At 41.1% G+C, this 18,569-nt stretch overlaps 1 protein-coding gene across 3 annotated transcripts in view; it reads right to left on the bottom strand.

Moving 5' to 3' along the window:
* TMX3 (thioredoxin related transmembrane protein 3) overlaps positions 1–17,934 on the bottom strand; it is a 37,837-nt gene extending 19,903 nt beyond the window's left edge. Inside the window, exons 1-8 of one of the 3 annotated variants that reach the window (XM_068993554.1) lie at positions 17,829–17,934; positions 16,880–16,934; positions 13,550–13,589; positions 12,201–12,324; positions 5,146–5,191; positions 3,799–3,879; positions 1,660–1,759; positions 913–990 (exon numbers count right to left, since the gene is read on the bottom strand). In XM_068993554.1, the coding sequence (XP_068849655.1) occupies positions 913–990; positions 1,660–1,759; positions 3,799–3,879; positions 5,146–5,191; positions 12,201–12,324; positions 13,550–13,589; positions 16,880–16,934; positions 17,829–17,874 (570 nt within the window). In that variant the 5' untranslated portion in view covers positions 17,875–17,934. Of the gene's footprint in view, positions 1–912; positions 991–1,659; positions 1,760–3,798; positions 3,880–5,145; positions 5,192–12,200; positions 12,325–13,549; positions 13,590–16,879; positions 16,935–17,828 lie in introns of those variants that run through there. The other 2 variants (XM_068993555.1, XM_068993556.1) reach the window with 2 other exon arrangements.
* Between the last annotated feature and the right edge of the window lie 635 nt (positions 17,935–18,569).

Below are 18,569 nucleotides of genomic sequence, written 5' to 3'. Positions count from 1 at the left end.
CAAACTCAAACAATTCCATCTCCAAACATAATTCTTTCCCTTCTCCCTAATTATTTTACTACCTTTCAAGCCTAAATCCTAGATTGTTTCAAGAGCTCAAGTGATCTTCCTGACTGAGTCTCATCCTGATCCAGTTCTTTTTGCACTTAGCAGAGGAATGTCCTTAAAACGAACTTGAGACCAAGTCCTTCCCTAGCCCTTCGCATGCATGGCCATGACCTACCAGGCTTCCACTGGCCTCTGCCTACCTCTCGTCTCCTTTCTCACTGCAGTACAGCCACAGCAGCAACTGCTGTCACGCCACTATGCCGGGCAGGGTCTCATCTAGAGCATTTGTATCCCCTGGTCCTTGTTTCTGGTTAACTTTGGCCACAGACCTGTGTGTGGCTCCTTCACATCCCGTAAGTCCCAGTTCAAATATATTTTCTCCTCAGACAGAAACTTCTTGATCAACCAATCAAGAGCAGCCATCTGCTCCTCTGTCTGTGGGATTCTCCAGGCAAGAGTACTGGAGTGGGTTGCCATTTCCTTCTCCAGGAGATCTTCCCAACCCAGGGATCGAACCCAGGTCTCCTGCATTGCAGGCAGGCACTTTACCATCTAAGCCACCAGGGAAGACTTTAAATGACTACACTGCTGCTTAATTATTTTTTTTAAAAAGCAGTTATGATATCTTGTTTATAGCTTTGTTTCCTGAGGACCCAAGCAAAGAAAGACTCATCTACAATACTAAGATTTAATCCACTTCCCCATCCACAAGAACATAACCTCTACTATATGAGGGTCCTGATGACTTTGGTTGTCATCAATAATCCAGGACTTAAAACTGCATGCCACAACGATTAAAGGACAATAAACAGTTGTTGAATATACATATTAACACATTACTTAAAATTCAACTTTAAATATTACCGCAGGGACAACTTCTTCTGAGGCGGAAAAGAAGTATGTATATACAATTAATTCTGAAGCAGCATCAATGTATTTCTCCTGTGAAGATACAAACAGAAAAAAGGTGACTTTTAAATAGTAACCAAGATCAAAATTCATTCCTCATTAAACATTCAGAGCAAGTAGTATCATTGCTAAGTATTAACAGATCATGACAATTTGCTACCTTAAATCCTTTTATGTGGAAAGATTAAACATAAACTGTTTCTTGGGCAAAAAACCATTAGAACTAAGTGCTTTTATACACCTTCAAATAACATTCATTAAATAAAACAAGCTCAAATTATATTTATTAATTTAATTTGCTAGTGAACAGAGAAGTGCATGTCCACACATGCAAAGATACACATACATGTATACAATAATCTTTAAAACAGTGAGCTTTTGCCTATTACACTCAACTGCGTGTTGCAGTCTCCAAGTCTCAAAATGCTGAAAAGCGATACAGAATTTAAATAAACAGGTCAAGAACAGAAGAAAGACTAAGTTAGGCAACATCCACCCATTTTACTCAATTGTTTCATGAAGGCAAATACTATAGAGAGTATATGACAAAGTGCTTTTATTATAAAAACACTTAGATTGAACGAAAGTATTCCTAATAAGGGTGAAATAAGTCCTGAATTTTTCATGAAAGTCTTCATTATACAGAAAATTAAATTATAATACATCTGTTCTTATGGATTAAAAAATAAAATCATTTGATACCTTCAGAGGTGACTCTCCACCTATATATACAAAAAATACACGATGTCTCTTCTGCATATGTTCAAACATTTGCTGACTTGGAAGTGGCCGAATTAGAGCCCTGTTTGAAAATAGAACAAATGAAAAAAACCTTGTACTTCAACTAAAACTAGTACATACTTTATTTCTATTTATGTCAGCCCATCATGTCTAACGTCACAAACTTTTATTACTGTATGAATTGCATTTTAAGTATATCATTCAATTAACATAAATCATATAAACTACAGACCATGACCACTATTAAATCACAGTACCTACAATTCGATCTACCAGTTTAAAAAATAAGCTTTAAGTATGTCCCTCTGGAGAATATCACTTTAACCAATGTTTGGATAGGCAAAGATGGGACTATAATCCATTTAGAATCCTCAGCTAAAAACAAAACCATCCACATGAGAGGTGATTTTTTTTTCTCCCTTTCAAAAGATCATTCACACAAACACACTTTGAAATATACTATTCTAGGAGTTAATAACTTTATATTTAGAATATTTATGTCTTACTCTGTCCATTTAAATGCTATGTAGTTTTAAAACACCCTATGAAGATTAAAATCTAAAATGTTCCTAAGTATGTTATTCTTCTCAGGAAAAATAAAATGGAAAATGGCAGCACATAAGAATTTTATGAAAACAAAACTATAAGAAGTTTTATTATATATTTCAAAGCCAAATAAACTGAGAAATGAACTACATCAAACATGACTATAAAACATATGACTTATGAAATATTATTGAAAGCTAAGAGGCAGTCTTCTTCTAAATGTGGTCTGTAAGATTTTTATTCCATCACATTTACAAAAAGAACAAGATGTATTCTGCAAAGGCAAACATATTTTCAAAATGCACAGTTCTTTAAATGCATTGCATCACTCTATTCTAGTCTCTATTTTCATGTGTGAGTAATTAACTGGTAAGTGACGCAACTCCAGAAGTGATTCTTGAAATTTCCTTTGCAGTAGATTCAGTCCTGGTTACATCAGGAGAAGGCCACCTTAAAATTGCCAAAACATAAAGACTCATCTAAACCATAGAGGAATAAAGTAATCCTACTAGAGACCCCCTCATATGCTATAAAATTACCTCAAAATTATTCACAAAGCAAATAAAATGAAACATACAATCAGTAAGAAAATACAGTAAAAATTATACTTTATCAAAGCTTTGCAAACTTTAATATTCAAAGATCATTCCTAATTCTGTGTCTTTTCTCAAATAATTTAAGCTAGATAGTATCATGCCACCCAACAAATCCACCCTAGTATTTCAATTTAACTTAAAAATATTTAGAGCTATCAATATATTACATCCTGTCAAACTCATAAGCTACTATATTTTCAAAGTAACCTACTTTGATAAATGTTCTCTTCAAGAAGTTGCACCAACTTTCTATATATGCTAGCAAGATGTAGATTAAAAAAAAAAAAAATCACCCGATTCAAACCAAAAGGAAAGACAAAATTTGTTTTCTTAGCAGTAAAACTTCAGAGATCTGAAACTCAAAAAGATCTCTGGGTTCTAATTACATTATATTCTAAGCAAAATATGCAACAATACCTCACAGCTGGCATACAGGAGCATGTGAAAGATGAGGGAAAGAATCTTAGCTACATCTCAAAAGCATCTCTACATATCTACATAGCTACATCTCTCACATATCATAGGCTAGGGATTAAAGTCTAGGACTATTCAAAACATCACGCTGCGGGGTTTCTCTTAACACTGAAACTAGACAATGAGCAAAATAATGTAAACCAGGTCGTACAAAGGCGAAACCATCATAAAATAAAAATTAAGGTTCACAAAGCCGTTAGAAGCAACCAAGTCTTGAAAATGTATTAAAAAAATCCGCTGGGGAAAAGCTCTTGTATACACAAGATAAATTTAAATGTGAGTGAGGTCAACAAGTATGTAACATAAACCATGGGCTCCTTCATTTTTCTAGAGAAGCTCTTTGCATATGCTATGCAACTCTATCTCTCCTCATAGACAAATTTCATTTAGAAACCTAAAAATACGTATATTCAGTGCAGTTTATTAAAATACATTTAATTTTCAAATACTGATATCATAAAGGCCTGTCATAATACAAACTTACCCTGACACTCTGTGAGCAAACTCAATTATATCATCTTTTGTTCGTGGTCCTCTATAATTATATGCTAGGTCTCCTTTTAATCTTAAAAGAAGAAAAGAAGATAAAAGTTTACATTAACTGTTTTCATATTTAATGATAATCACCCTCTATTGTTACACAAATTACAGCATACAAAATAGTAAATGGAGTTTTAGAAGCAGCATAATCATGGGGAAAAAACCGCTGAACACTGCCTTCAGGGGATCAACAACTCAAAATGCAAAGAAAAAAACTACATTTTTCTAAAATTATGTGAAAATATTTCACTCTATGTTTGATAGCTGCATATATTTATGCCTTTCAATAAATGAAAAACATACACATTCATGGTAAAGAACTCAAAGCATAAGTCTTACTATCTTCTCTATTAAAAGGTCAGTGAAAGGACAGGGAATTAAAAATATTTTGGTAAAGATAAAACCAATTTTAAGCAATATAACAGAGTAACATGATAAATGCACCAAGATTACAGAGTAAAACAATGCATTAAAAACACCTCTTCTAGAAAATTAAATAATCTTCTAAAATCTTGCCAATGAGTTGTGTCCAACTAACTGAAATTTTAAAAGTTATGAAAGCGCAACTGAACACCTATACTTAAACCAAAGGAATAAAAAAGATAATTAACTGAACATAGGTAACTAAGAGGCTTAGCAAACATTTTTAAACAGTGGGAGAAGGAGGGAGGCTAACACAGAACCCAAGGAATTAAAAAAATAACTTACTTTATTACAAAAATAAGTTTCCAAGTAATTCCTCAAGGCTTCATATTAACAAAATAAGGATGAGATCAGGATTAAACTCATGAGAAAATTCAATAAAACCATGATTACAAAACAAGGCCTTTAGAATTATCACAAGATATTTTTTACTGTATATGCTCTGTGACAGACGTGGTCAAATCTACAGGTGATAACTAACATCCATCAATTTTATTCTTTTTCTTTCACCTCTAATGAAATAGGTCTATTTTAATTATAGAAAAGTAAAATTTGTTACGAGATAGGATTCACAAGTTAAACAAAATACACTCTTGAGTACCTGAGGGGTAAAAGACCTGTTGTAATTTACAACTGTACACCTTGTCCTGCTAAGCGCCTCTCACAGTCCAACTCAAAACACATTTGGTGAATTAGCCTTAAACCACACATTCACTTAAGCGCAAAGAAAAGCACAGATGGATCCCTCTCCCTGGACCACACTGCACCTAGAAAGAACTGCTGAACCCAAGTCTTCAATTAATGTAATAAAATGTAAGTAGAGTGAACTAATAAAAATACACATATAAACATACAACACTCAACTTACAGCTTAATTGTTGGATAACCTCGAACTCCAAACTCTGAAGCAATGCCTTGATAAGAAAAAGAATAAATAATTCTAAATTTTTTAAAAATGAGAAACTAGGTAATAAATGAGCCTTTTACTTAAAAAAAATATACAAACCCATATAGATATGTTGTTCTTAACTCTTAAAAAATAATGTAAACACACAAAAAGGAAAAAACATGACATTCTCATACAAAATAATTACTTGATAATCCAACTTATGACTTACACAAAAATACTATGACAAAATAAAAAATAAATTCCAAAAGAGTAAATTTTATCTCTAAAGTACTTATTTTAAAAGATGTTGTTCTTTTAAAAAAAATTATGTATATATATATACACCCACACAAAGTCTCACTCTTCATTTGACTTCATTTACAGGACATATATTTCTCAAAAAAAAGGCCCATCTCTTCCGTTAGTGTTTTCTGAGTCTTAAAAGAACTGCTTTGTACTTTAATTTTAAAAACATGAACTATAATTGCAAAAATAATTTATGATCTAAAAGCATCATTACTTGTTTTAAAAGTTCCTGTTTTTGTAATAACCTAGAGTATTAATAATTTCAGTTACTTCAAAGATTCCTGTGAAATCCCCACATTAATTAAAATGAGATACAGTCACTACAATGGCATCTTTTTAAGGAAAACAAAAAATAGTAACAAAAATAAGGAAAAAAACAGAATTAGACAACTTTAAGAGGCATAGTAATCACTATAGAAAATCAAAACTATACTACTTTACAGATTTAAGGCAACTGGGACAGAAAAAAAGAAATAAAATATTCTCAGTAGACAAAATACAGTATATTTATACAACTATTCTAATTTATGCAAAGTATACTGTATTTACTCACATAATCGCTCCCTCTGTTCATTTTCTCTTATTTCCAGAATATTTTTTATGACAGTTGGGTATAAAAAAACTGGGTGCTGATTTACCAATCACTTTAGTAATCATTAATCTTGGTTTCTCTCCCCAGCACCAATACACAAGAAAAAGACAAAGTGAATTCGTGACAAATAGTACCGAAAATCTGTCCTCCTTCCTTTTCCAACTCTAGACCTTCTCCCTTAAACATGAAGAAAGGTGACCAGTGATCAACAATGGCTTTTATTAGAGATGACACAAACGATAGGGGTGACAAAAATAAAAACCTGGTGTGTATGTATGGAGATACAAGTCCTGTCTTTGAATAGCCCCGTGAGCTTAGACCAATAACATATTTTATCTGTGCCTATCTCTAACTTAGGACTTAATTCTGTCAAGTGTTACACACATACATATATATAATTGAAGTATAGTTGGCTTTCAATATTATGTTAGCTACGGTATAGTGACTCACTGTTTTTATAGAGTATACTCTACCTAAGAAAAGTTATGACCAACCTAGATGGTATATTCAAAAGCAGAGACATTACTCTGCCGACTAAGGTCCATCTAGTCAAGGCTATGGTTTTTCCTGTAGTCATGTATGGATGTGAGAGTTAGACTGTGAAGAAGGCTGAGTGCTGAAGAATTGATGCTTTTGAACTGTGGTGTTGGAGAAGACTCTTGAGAGTCCCTTGGACTGCAAGGAGATCCAACCAGTCCATTCTGAAGGAGATCAACCCTGGGATTTCTTTGGAAGGAATGATGCTAAAGCTTAAACTCAGTACTTTGGCCACCTCATATGAAGAGTTGACTCATTGGAAAAGACACGACTGAGCAACTGAACTAAGGTTACTATAAAACATGGCTGTATTTCCCTGTGCTGTACAATATAACCTTGTTGCTTATTTACACACTGGTTTGTAGCTCTGAACCCCACGTTCCTATCTCACCCTGTTTCCTTCTCCCTCCTGGCATCCATAGGAGTTCAGAGCTACAAACCAGTGTGTAAATAAGCAACAAGGTTATATAGTAACCTCAGTTAGTTCAGTTGCTCAGTCGTGTCCCACTCTTTGCGACCCCATGAATCGCAGCACGCCGGGCCTCCCTGTCCATCACCAACTCCCGGAGTTCACTCAGACTCACGTCCATCAAGTCCGTGATGCCATCCAGCCATCGCATCCTCGGTCGTCCCCTTCTCTTCCTGCCCCCAATCCCTCCCAGCATCAGAGTCTTTTCCAATGAGTCAACTCTTTGCATGAGGTGGCCAAAGTACTGGAGTTTCAGCTTTAGCATCATTCCCTCCAAAGAAATCCCAGGGCTGATCTCCTTCAGAATGGAATTTTGATATCAATATATACATTGGTTAGGGCTTCCCTGGTGGCTCAGAGGTTAAAGCATCTGCCTCCAATGCGGGAGATTCAGGTTCGATCCCTGGGTCGGGAAGATCCCCTGGAGAAGGAAATGGCAATCCACTCCAGTATTCTTGCCTGGAGAATCCCATGGACAGAGAAGCCTAGTAGGTTACAGTCCACGGGGTCGCAGAGTCAGACACGACTGAGCGACTTCACCTCACCTATACATTGGTTTTATCTGTCAGACTCCACCAACAAGTGATAGCATACAATATTTATCATTTTTTGCCTGCCTTATTTCACTAAGCATATTACTTTTTAGGTCCACTCATGTTGCTGCAAATGGCAGAATTTCACTCTTTTATGACTAAATATTCCACTGTGTGTATATGTGTCTCTCTCTCTATATATAGCACATCTTCTTAAAGCAATCATCTGTTGATGGGCACTTGGATTGTTTCCATGTCTAAGGTATTATAAATACTGCTGCTATTGGGGTGCATTTATCTTTTCAAATTAGAGTTTTCATTTTTCAAGATATATACCCAGGAGTGGGATTGCTGGATCATAGAGTAGTTCTAGTTTTTTAAGGAAGCTCCATACTGTTTTCCAACGCGGCTATATCAATTTAATTCCCACCTACAGTACACAACTGTTTTCTCCACATCCTTGCCGACATAGGTCATTTATAGACTTTTTGATAATGGCCATTCTGAGAGATGAGAGATGACATGCCTTTGTGGCTTTGATTTGCTTTTCTCTAATAATTAGTGATGTTAAGCATCTTTTCACATGCCTGTTAGCCATTTGTATGTCTTTTTTGGAGAAAAGTCTATTTAGGTCTTCTCCCCATTTTTTAATCAGGTAGTTTTTTTTATATAAGCTGTTTCTATATTTTGGTATTAAACTCTTATTGGTCATATTATTTGCAAATACTTCTGGGTCAAGGATATTCTAACTGAATACTGTTGTTACTGAAATTGCCCTCTTCCGAGTAAAGATATAGATTATGTGAGTAAATATGTTCTTAATGCTCCTCACCTCAAATTAAGAAGGCAGGCAAACATAAGCCCTGATTACCTTCAACTGAACCTAATTAAGAAGTGCCAAAATACAGAGACAAATGTCACTGATCTGGAGAGGGAGGGTATACCCAGTAGCAACTGCTTACATAACTCAGCGTAAAATCTGTACACAAATCAAATAAAGAAAATGAAATAGGCAATCAACGAGAAAAATGGTGGTGGAATTGTATAGCTGATGTTACGGTTCTCGTAACAGGCTGCAGTGAGAGAATCCCAGCTCCACACTTCGTGCCATCAGTTAATCTCCTTGACCTCAGTTTTCTTGCCTTTAAGATGGAGTTGATGCCACCCACCCTCTAGCCACTTGGTTCTTTGAACATTAACTTCCATCCCTGATAGAATTTCAGCTGACAGTGCTGGGGGAGGGAGTAGAAGGGAGCTACCAGCATCCAGTGAGCAGAGGCCAACGTCAGGGCTGAACATCCGACAATGCACAGGAAACTCTTCTCCCCCTAAAACGTCTTCTGGCCCCAAATGTCCACCGGACCAAGTCAGAACAACCTTGAAATACAGTCACTGACTAGAAGGGTTATACTCTAGAAATGTACGACTGATCTGAAAATGTATCTGCAATCACAGAATGAGTATAAGAATCTTATTGGCCAAATGCCCCTGAAAGTTTATACACCACAGAGAGGTAAAATATGATTTTTATATAAAATGATGTCACACTCAGGCAGAGGAATAAGTGGAATTTTCAGTGGTTCCATAATAGAAATAAGTATGTGATTACAGGTAACATGGTAACATTTTAACTTTTGGATGAGAACCTTTTTGTCCTCATTTTTTAAGGAATATGTAGAAAAAGAAAGGCCAAAGTAACATCTGAATTTACACTGGACATAATACATCAAATAACACTAAGAAGTTGTATAAATAGTTAAAACCACACCATTAAGAAATATCTGATACAATTCCAAATACATACTGCAGGATAAATCAGGAAAGTTCAAATCTCTCACATTCAACAAGTCTATACACAGAGACTTGCTGGATTGAATATGATGGTGTTTATTTCAATCACTGCAATTACATGATTGAGAACTAAGCTACCCTCAAATAGTCTGAGAGATTTTCTCTACTTGATCACTGAATAATTCTATCCCATGCCAAACTGAAATCCCTTAACGAGCCATCAAAATTATACTTTACTTCATGATTCTCTAACTCAAGAATCACCTGAAGTCCATGTTTAAAATACAGATTCTCATGACTCAATCTGATTTTCATTTGGTAGGGGAGGTGTGGGCCTTTGCATTCTGAATTCATACTGAGCACCCAGGTATCCTAACACAGGTAGCCTGCAGACTAAACGCTGGGAAACACTGATGCCGTGACCATCTGCAAAGCCGCCTGTGGAGATGGAAGAGACACGTAGGAAACTGCCAGTCCTCCAGGGCTCCACCGTTAGAGGCAGAACACTGCCTCTAGCCTGAAAAGGAAATGCAATTTCTTCACCTGTTTGAGTCCAAGTTCTACTAAAATGCCTGTATTTGAGCTACCCTGAAATATTCAAGAAAGCTGTTAAGAATTATATGCCAAAAATCTATTTGTAATCTCTAAACAGTAGTTTTTGAATACTTAACAACTTTCTTTTTTTGTAAGGAAGATGGTATTTTTCTCCATAGCACAAAAAACATCTTCTTGATCTATAAGGTGAAAAATGCATCCATCGCTGACATCAACTACTAGACAATTTACTTATGTTTATTGACTACCCTTTGACTCAGTGAAACAAATGAATTACTATATAGACAAGTGCACGTGTATGCACGTCTAATCAACATACACGCCTAGACATAAGCATTTACTTTCACAACAGTTAAAAGGAGTGATTTCTTAACACTGTAAAAGATATCAAGAAATATCAACTCGACCATATTATCTTCTCTCTAACTTCTTACCATTCATCTCACCCTCTCCTAAAGTCGCAGCAGTTCACCTGTGTGATTCAACGATTCTTGTTCTAGTATCTCACCTGCACTCTAGCTCCCCATGTTCCCAAGCATCAATAAAGCAAAACACTGCAGAGTTGGAACAGCTACTAACACAAAAACACAGAATTAAATGTAATTGTTTTTTTCCTGGTGATGGTAATATAGTTCAGTGTGAGTTTTGCTAAGACTCTTACACTACTATTTTCAATTGTTTTTCTTTATACCAGAGCCAATATATCACATCTGTGATTTAACCCTTGCAAATGTCTATTAAGAATTACTGTCTCTTTACTCCCCTGCCAATCACTCAAGTCTGGCCTCCCAGTATCCTATATCAAGATGCATACAAAAGTCAGCTTAAATAATCTTTTTGCCTATAACTGCTCTTTTCATCCTACAGGTTTCTGCCAAAAGCATTTTTATCAAATCATCTGCCTTCTCAAAAATATGTGTTAGCACTCTACTGATAACTGACAGAACCCAAAACACCTTGTCCCACCTGAGAGGCTCTTAAAGTCTGGTACTATCCTCAGCACTTGACAAGTGAAGCCACTGTGCCCGGGCTTCTGAATAAGAAATATTAATACAATCCTCACAACCTTGAGAATTATCACTCTCTCATTTACAGACAAGGGAACTAACATTCAAAGAGGTTAACACTTCCCCAAAGCCACAAAAGAAAGAGACGACTGACCTGGATTTAAAACCTAGGTTTGTCTTCTTCTAAATTTATACCCAGAGTACAATGCTGACTTCCTAAAATGAAGTACGCATTTCGTATGTCATACTTCCACTTTCTTCATTAACTAATGGAAAAAGGAACCTACATTTTATTGCACACTACAAGGGATTGTACATGTGCTGTATCATTCTCAAAACACCAATACAAAATGCATCATAATTAAACACTTAGTGGTGTAGAAATCAAAGTTTAGCAATTTGTTAAACGTTAAGAAATGTTCCCTGGGCTACGGAAAACAGCAGCAGGCAGAGTGGGATCTAATCTACTTTCTGAGCCATGCTCTCCCCAAGTCTGTGTGACACCTCATATTCTCTGAACTTAATTTTGCCTTTTCCCAAATCCTTTAAGACAGGTATTGGTAAACTTTACCTGTACAGGGTCTGATAATAAACATTTTAGGCTTTGTGGGGCGACAGTCTCTGTTGTAAATACTTGATTCTGCCTCTGGGTCACAAAAACAGCCACAGAGACAACAGTAAACAGAGGTGTGACTCTGGTCCAGCGGAGCTCCATGCACAAAGCGGGCGGGGGCCAGATTGTCCGGGGCTGCGGTCTGCCAGCCTCTGCCTGAAGACATTCTAGTCTCTGGTACAGACTCGCTGAACTCATCTTCAGCTCTACAATTTCGCTGTAATACCCTCTCTAATGTGAGAACTCTCTTGATCCCCACTTGCGTGTATGTTAGTTTGCCTCATCTTTTCGAGCTCCGGTGGACTCCTCTACCACGCCACTCAGGCTGCTCAGACAACAAACTCTCCTTCTTCACCCTCAAAGCGACATCCAGAGTTCACCACTCCATCTCCTGTAGTTGTCTCAAGCAACTGATTATCTCAAGTGGGCTCCCAGTAGGAACAGGGGCTTCTACATCTGTATTGAGTATAAGATTAACAGAGATTACGTATCACACGTTCAACGGTTAACCTATCTAACTTGTAAAACACAGTCTGAAATCTCTTCTTCCTGTTACCTTAAATACTGCTTCCTGTAATTAAAACACTTGCGTTACGAGAACAGAAAAACAATATACTGAAGAGCTGCTTACTGGAATAGGAAGTAGCATCCATCTTTCCCACTTTCACTGGAGAACCGATGCTTTTCATCTCAAGACCGACTTCATTCCAAATTGGTTCCAGCTTTTTACAATGGCCACACCATGGTGCATAAAACTTGTTTGAAAAAAAAGAGAGGGAAAACCACGAAGATGTTGTTACTACTGTGGATGTCAATCGTAACTGTAAAAGAATCTTCTTCCCTAAATGATTGGATAATAATCTATTTTAGACCAAAAGTCTAAATATAATTTTTAAAGTGGTTACACAATAACACACACACAAAATCTAGACATGTCAACCTCCAGGATACAACTCAATACTTTAACTGATATTAAAGTCATTTTAAATGGCCACTGATATCTATTTCAGATGTCTATTTAAAATAGATAATTTACAATTAAAAACATCTCTGCTCCCAAATGAGTATGTCCATGTTAGATATAAAATTAAACCACCAAATACACTTCATATATCACATGCACACCCCTTAAGTGTTAATGATAAACATCAACTTCTTTTTATTGCAAAAACTGCAAACAGTAGGTGACTCTGCTCCTGTAAGGATAATCACTGGTAAGACGGTTTGGCACAGCGACAAGTCAGGCTGATGAAACTAAAATCCTGGTTCTTCCTTCTTTAGGATCACCAGATGGTTGGGGGGGCACTCAGGTGCCTCCCATTAGGTAGCATAACAAAATCTGTTTGTTTTGTACTTTTATGAAATAAGATTTAACTCTCTTGCAATATCAGCCTATGGAAACATTCAAACATATATCAGAAGAGACAGACAAACCAGGGAGCTTTACGCCTCGTTGCCTGGCTTCAGTGACCGTCAGCTCTACACGTCTCATTCCATCTCTCTCGCTGCCACTCACCCCACTTTCTCACTGAGGCATGTCAAAATGCACCCCAGACATCACAGGGTTTAAACACATTCAAAACGTCAAAGCGAGGAAAAGAAGATGGAAAGCTGATTCTCTCACTACCAAGATGAAAATATGACTTTGATTGCCAAGTGATACTAATACACTCAATCTCTTGGATGAAATGAAATACTGAGTGAATTCTGTGATAAAACCATACCATAATCTCCCTCAGACATCATGCACAAGTGGACCTTGTGAGAATTTCATCAAAAACAGGTTCTCCTGCCAGAGATCCTAAGGCTCTGAGGTTCACTTTAATATAAAAACCCTGACAGTACTACCTGAGAAGACAAAGTGGGTTATGCACACTGGTCCTGGTACTGTCTGTTACCACATTTGGGTGAGGAGAATGGAAAGTCACATTTAAAATAGGGGAGGGATGGTTGATCTGTACAAAAAATTTAAATACTCACATCTACAAGCCAAATGTCATCTTTTCGATTTTCTTTAAACCTAAAAAACAAGAACACAGATCTTGACTGTAGGTTTCCACTTTACAACAGAATAGCACAGGTAAAGATACCAAATTGATAAATACAGGGGCACAGGACAAATTTTTCAGTAAGTTTTACTTCAAAATTTTACTCAGTGACCTCTAGATCTTATCCATTTAACACCTTAATAAAACAAGAGCAATGATAAAATAATTAGGAGTAAAAATTCAAGTGGGACTCTGTAGAAACAAATGCTTCAGCTTGGAGCCCCTCTCCTCCACTTACACCTGTGCCTAACAGTGAACAGAGCAGGGCGGGGCAGGGGTGAGCCTTAGGAAGTCTGCTGGCAGGCCTGGCCCCTGGGTGGAATCTGGGGACTTGACTCTCAGGCGGGTTACCCCATTTCCCATTAAGGGGTTTACAGTAAAAAGTTCTATTTTATAATCATCTTGTGGGGCTACCCAAGAAAGTGTCATGGCCACCTTAAGCAAACTGTTCAACCAGAACGCTCTAACCAATGGTCATTATTCTTGATGTCTTTGCAGGCAGCTCTGCACCCAGAGGTAAAGGGCGGGGGCCACTGTCTCCCATCATTTGATGCTTAATAGCCTCTCTCCTAGGCAATGGCACCCCACTCCAGTACTCTTGCCTGGAAAATCCCATGGACAGGGGAGCCTGGTGCTGCAATCCCTGGGGTCGCTACGAGTCGGACACGACTAAGCAACTTCACTTTCACTTTTTACTTTCATGCACTGGAGAAGGAAATGGCAACCTACTCCAGTGTTCTTGCCTGGAGAATCCCAGGGACTGTGGAGCCTGGTGGGCTGCCGTCTATGAGGTCGCACAGAGCCGGACACGACTGAAATGACTTAGCAGCAGCAGCCTCTCTCTCCTATCCCATCGATAGGAAGGAGCTGACTGGTACAGAATCCCAGACAGGGCCCCACGTGGAAAGGAAGGTGTCAGGGCTAACATGGAGGGTCCACTGTACACCCATGACTGCGCTCACTGATGTGGGGCTGGGGCTGCAAACCCTAGGCATCACCAGACCCAGTGCCCTCGGGGAATCTACACAGCAAACAAACATGGTCTCACAGGACCTGACAGTATGGCCCAAGTCAGTGCAAGGCACGGGGACAGCTGGACCCAACCTAGAGACAGTGTCATCTGCAGTCAGGATCCAGAGGGTCTATGGGGCAATGAGGAGCCAAGGAGCTCCATCTGCTGAGAACACTCTGGCCCGGCGTGGTCATCAGTCCCTGGGGAGTTAGTTTAGCCCCGGCCAGGGTTAGACAAGCAGGGCAGCCTTCTCACTCCGGTTCAGTCTTCTTCAGCCATGGCAATCCCTGCTCACCAGCCCAAGCTAGGACGGTGCCTGAATTTCCAAGGGCCATCCTCTTGTGGGCCCAGGAGGCAATTCACTGCACGTCCTCTCGCTCTGGGATGAAGAATAGTTCAGTCCCCGTGTTTAGCTGACAAGCATAGGATGCTCGTTGGCTACTTCCCTTAGTCCCTTAGTCAGCACAGGGCCATTCTGGTGAGCGTCATGGACAGAACAGAGCGCCTATCAGGGGCAGGACCGACCCTAATCCCAGGGCTTCATCTTCACAGGGGTCCAGCAACAGGCAGGAGCAGAAAGGACAAATCCAGAACCCAGGCTCGGTTAACGGCCTCCTTGCCCACTGTCCTTGATCCCTCACCTCAGATCCAGGAGCTCACAGGAGGCTTGGGCAGCCGCGGACGCTAGGAAGGTGGGCCAGACAAGCTTTTCACTTACAGGAGACTCTGTTGTTGCTTAGCTGCTCAGTCATCTCCAACTCTCTGCAACCCCATGGACTGTATCCCGCCAGGCTCCTCTGCAAGATTTCCCAAGCAAGAATCCTGGAGTGGCTTGCCATTCCCTTCTTCAGGGGATCCTCCTGACCCAGGGATCGAACCTCATCTCCTGCACTGGCAGGCGGCTTCTTTACCACGTGGGAAGCGCATTACAGGAGGGCCAACCCTGTCAGTTCAGCAGCATCCAGCTGAGGAAAGTCAGGGTCCTAGACTCATGCGCTGGCTCACTCCCGCTTTCTCCTCCTCGGAAAGGAGCAGATCTGGGGTGCCACACCCTTCAGGGCACCACAAACTTTAACAAAATCACCTCAGTGTTAACAGCGGCTTCTCTGAGAATCGAAGCGCCTGTAACAATCCACAAGGGTGCCCAATACCCACCAGGAAGGCTGCTGAGTGCCCCGCGGGACCCTGGGGCTCTCTGCTCATCAGAGTACCCTGCTGCGGGCAGGGGTGGTGAACAAGGACAACTAGCCAAACGGAGAGTCAAGACTTGACTCACTCACTGCGCCAGTGCAAGCCGGCAGAGAGAAATGAGCTGCCAGCTCCTCAGCACTGAGAGATGCATTTCACCCGGGAGGAGGCCCGAACCAAACCGAACCAAAGGCGTCTGCCTCGCCGAGGACCCACGCGGAGAGGGGAGGGATGAGGGAAGGGACAGGAGAGGAGAGATACCGAGTCCACGTGCAGAAAGGGTCTCAGCCAAGCCCCTCAATAAGGAGGTTTCCCTAAGCAATGCCTGAGGCGAGGCCCCCACCAGCATGTCTCCACAAGGGACCCCCAGGCTGAGAATGCAGACGCACACACAGGAGCCCAGCTGGCCTGGGGGCCTGAGTCTGCGACTAGGGCTCACCCCAGCCCAGAGAGCGCGGTGCACTATCTGTGCCCCATGTCTGGTGTGGGGAGAGCAGCTTCCCCCCAGAGCCCTGCCAGGAAAAGCCATGTCACTGCCCATGCTCAGGCCTGAAAGCCATACACAGGATTCTGGTCTGAAGCTGGACTCCTCACCTACAACAAGCAAGGCCTGGGGATTCACGCTGTGTTACTGGATGGTTACCAAACTCCAGCACCCACTCAGTAGTGACTAACAACATACAGGTAAAACAGAAGACTCTAGCAGTTTTTACTCTTATGACTGTTCATAGAACTGCCGAGTGTAATCCTATTTTGTGCATATACAGCACTTAGTGCAACTCCTGGAGCAAAACTGGTGCTAGGTAAGCACTGGCCATTGTTTGCTATTAAAAGATTATATTCACACAATGTAGTGCACTTGAAACTAACATGTAAGTCAACTACACTTCAAAGAAAAAAAAAAAAAATCTACCTCCAAACAAAATTAGCAAATTACGTACCACAGATTTACGCGCTCAATAAAACAAGTGTTATTTTAAAAAATACTAGACTCATACCAGTATTCATATAACATCACAGCTGGAAGAAATGAAGATACTATTTAAAAACATGTATACTCACGAGTCATCTAGATCTTCCACCTGTCCTTGACAGAAAGCCAGATCCAGCAGAAAAACTGAAAACAAAACACAAAATGTATACAGTAAAATACATGCTAATTCATCTTATGGCTTCCATTATACGCTTATTCACCTATGTTTCCGGTTTTTTACAATCTCCCCAAAAACACATCATTCATCCATCCGAGGACACAAATTAGGCAAAAGCATAAGTCGTTCACCTGTTTAATAAATATTTATGACCATGTGGTGACAGCAAGTTCTATCTAGGCCAGTAATTCTAAAGGACGGAAGTTCTTTTTAAATAAATTTTTACTTTCATCCTGTTTTTCACCATCTCAATTTTTGGGGTAGACGTGAACGTTGTCTATATTTCTTTTTCTCTAGAAGCAATTATCTTCTCAGCGATAAACTTCAAATACCATTCAAAAATATTGCCCCCCCCCCCGAAATTGACAGAAACAAAATTGGGTTGGACTCCTAAAAACTGATCACGGAGCAGCGCCAGGCACGCGGTGGGAGCTTAACGGTGCGAGTGGACCCGTCGTGGGGAGGACGACGAGGCGAGCTCGAGACTGAGCAGGACCAGCCGGTCCCCAAGCCACACCGCACAGCCCCCGGGCCCGGCCAAGATGCGCCCGCGCCGGCGAGGATGCCTCCGAGCTGGCCAGGCTCAGAGCCCAGCGCCGAGCAGGTGTCCGCGCCCGCCGGGAAGGAGCGCCCTCGACGCCAGCCGACGGAGCGCGCGCTCCGCGAACCCCCTACCGCCCCGACGGCCGGTTGGAAGGCGCGCGTCTCCAGCGGAGCCGCGTCGGGTTAAGGGCCCCACAGCGCCCACTCTGTGTCGGGACCCGGGACCCGGGACAGGAAGGCATCTCGGCGACCGCGCAGGCCTCTCCCCTCCCGGAGACGGTCCCTATGCCCGCCCGCACCGCCCCCGCGGCCTCTACCTGCGGCCCACAGCCGCAGGGCGGGTCCGCGCCTCCAAGATGCCATGCTCGCCGCACAGGCGCTGCCAGAGCCGACTCAGCGCCCGCGACAGAAACGAGCACCGGCGGCCGCCGCCTGCGCGCCCGGAACGGGAAGCCGGCCGGCCGCGCCGCGGAAGGGAAACGGGGGCTGCAGAGGCGGGCGGGGGGAGCCGGCCTCCGACATCCGCCCAGGCCCCGCCGACCTCCGCCTCTGAGCATGCGCGGAGCCGCGGGGCCTGAGCGGGGCCGGCACGCATGCGCGGGACTGGCACGCATGCGCGATCGCGGCCCCGAAGCTCCTGCGCCCGGGACCGCCTCCGGGAGCGTGGGAACCTAGGGTACGGGCGCGGGCGCCAGGGGTCCCTTCTCGGAAGTTAAATGCGCGCCAGTATTTGAACGGAAGACGAGGTAGACTGGCAACGCTAGAGATTTAATCCTGCCATCTCTTTCATCTGCTGCTCTTATTCAGTTGGTAGTCCTGAAAAAAGATGGGTCTTAACAGTGGAAAGCAGGAAGACTCTGAATGCCGAGTAACCCTACATGTATTTGCAGAATGAGTTTGGAATTTTCTTTGACCCCCGTTTGCAACCTGCGAGATCTGTTTCACAGAAGTAAACTCCATTAATGCGTTTTTACCAGCTAAGCCTTCCTTTTAAAAAGTGTTTCACTTGAAACTTGAAAACATGAAGTTAATCATGGGATGTGATTTTTTTGATTTGT

The sequence above is a fragment of the Capricornis sumatraensis genome, chromosome 21 (genome assembly GCF_032405125.1).
Source record: "Capricornis sumatraensis isolate serow.1 chromosome 21, serow.2, whole genome shotgun sequence".
In the NCBI taxonomy this organism is placed as follows: Eukaryota; Metazoa; Chordata; class Mammalia; order Artiodactyla; family Bovidae; genus Capricornis; species Capricornis sumatraensis.
The sequence above is the reverse complement of the archived record's forward strand: the minus strand, read 5'-3'. Positions and strand labels throughout refer to the sequence as shown.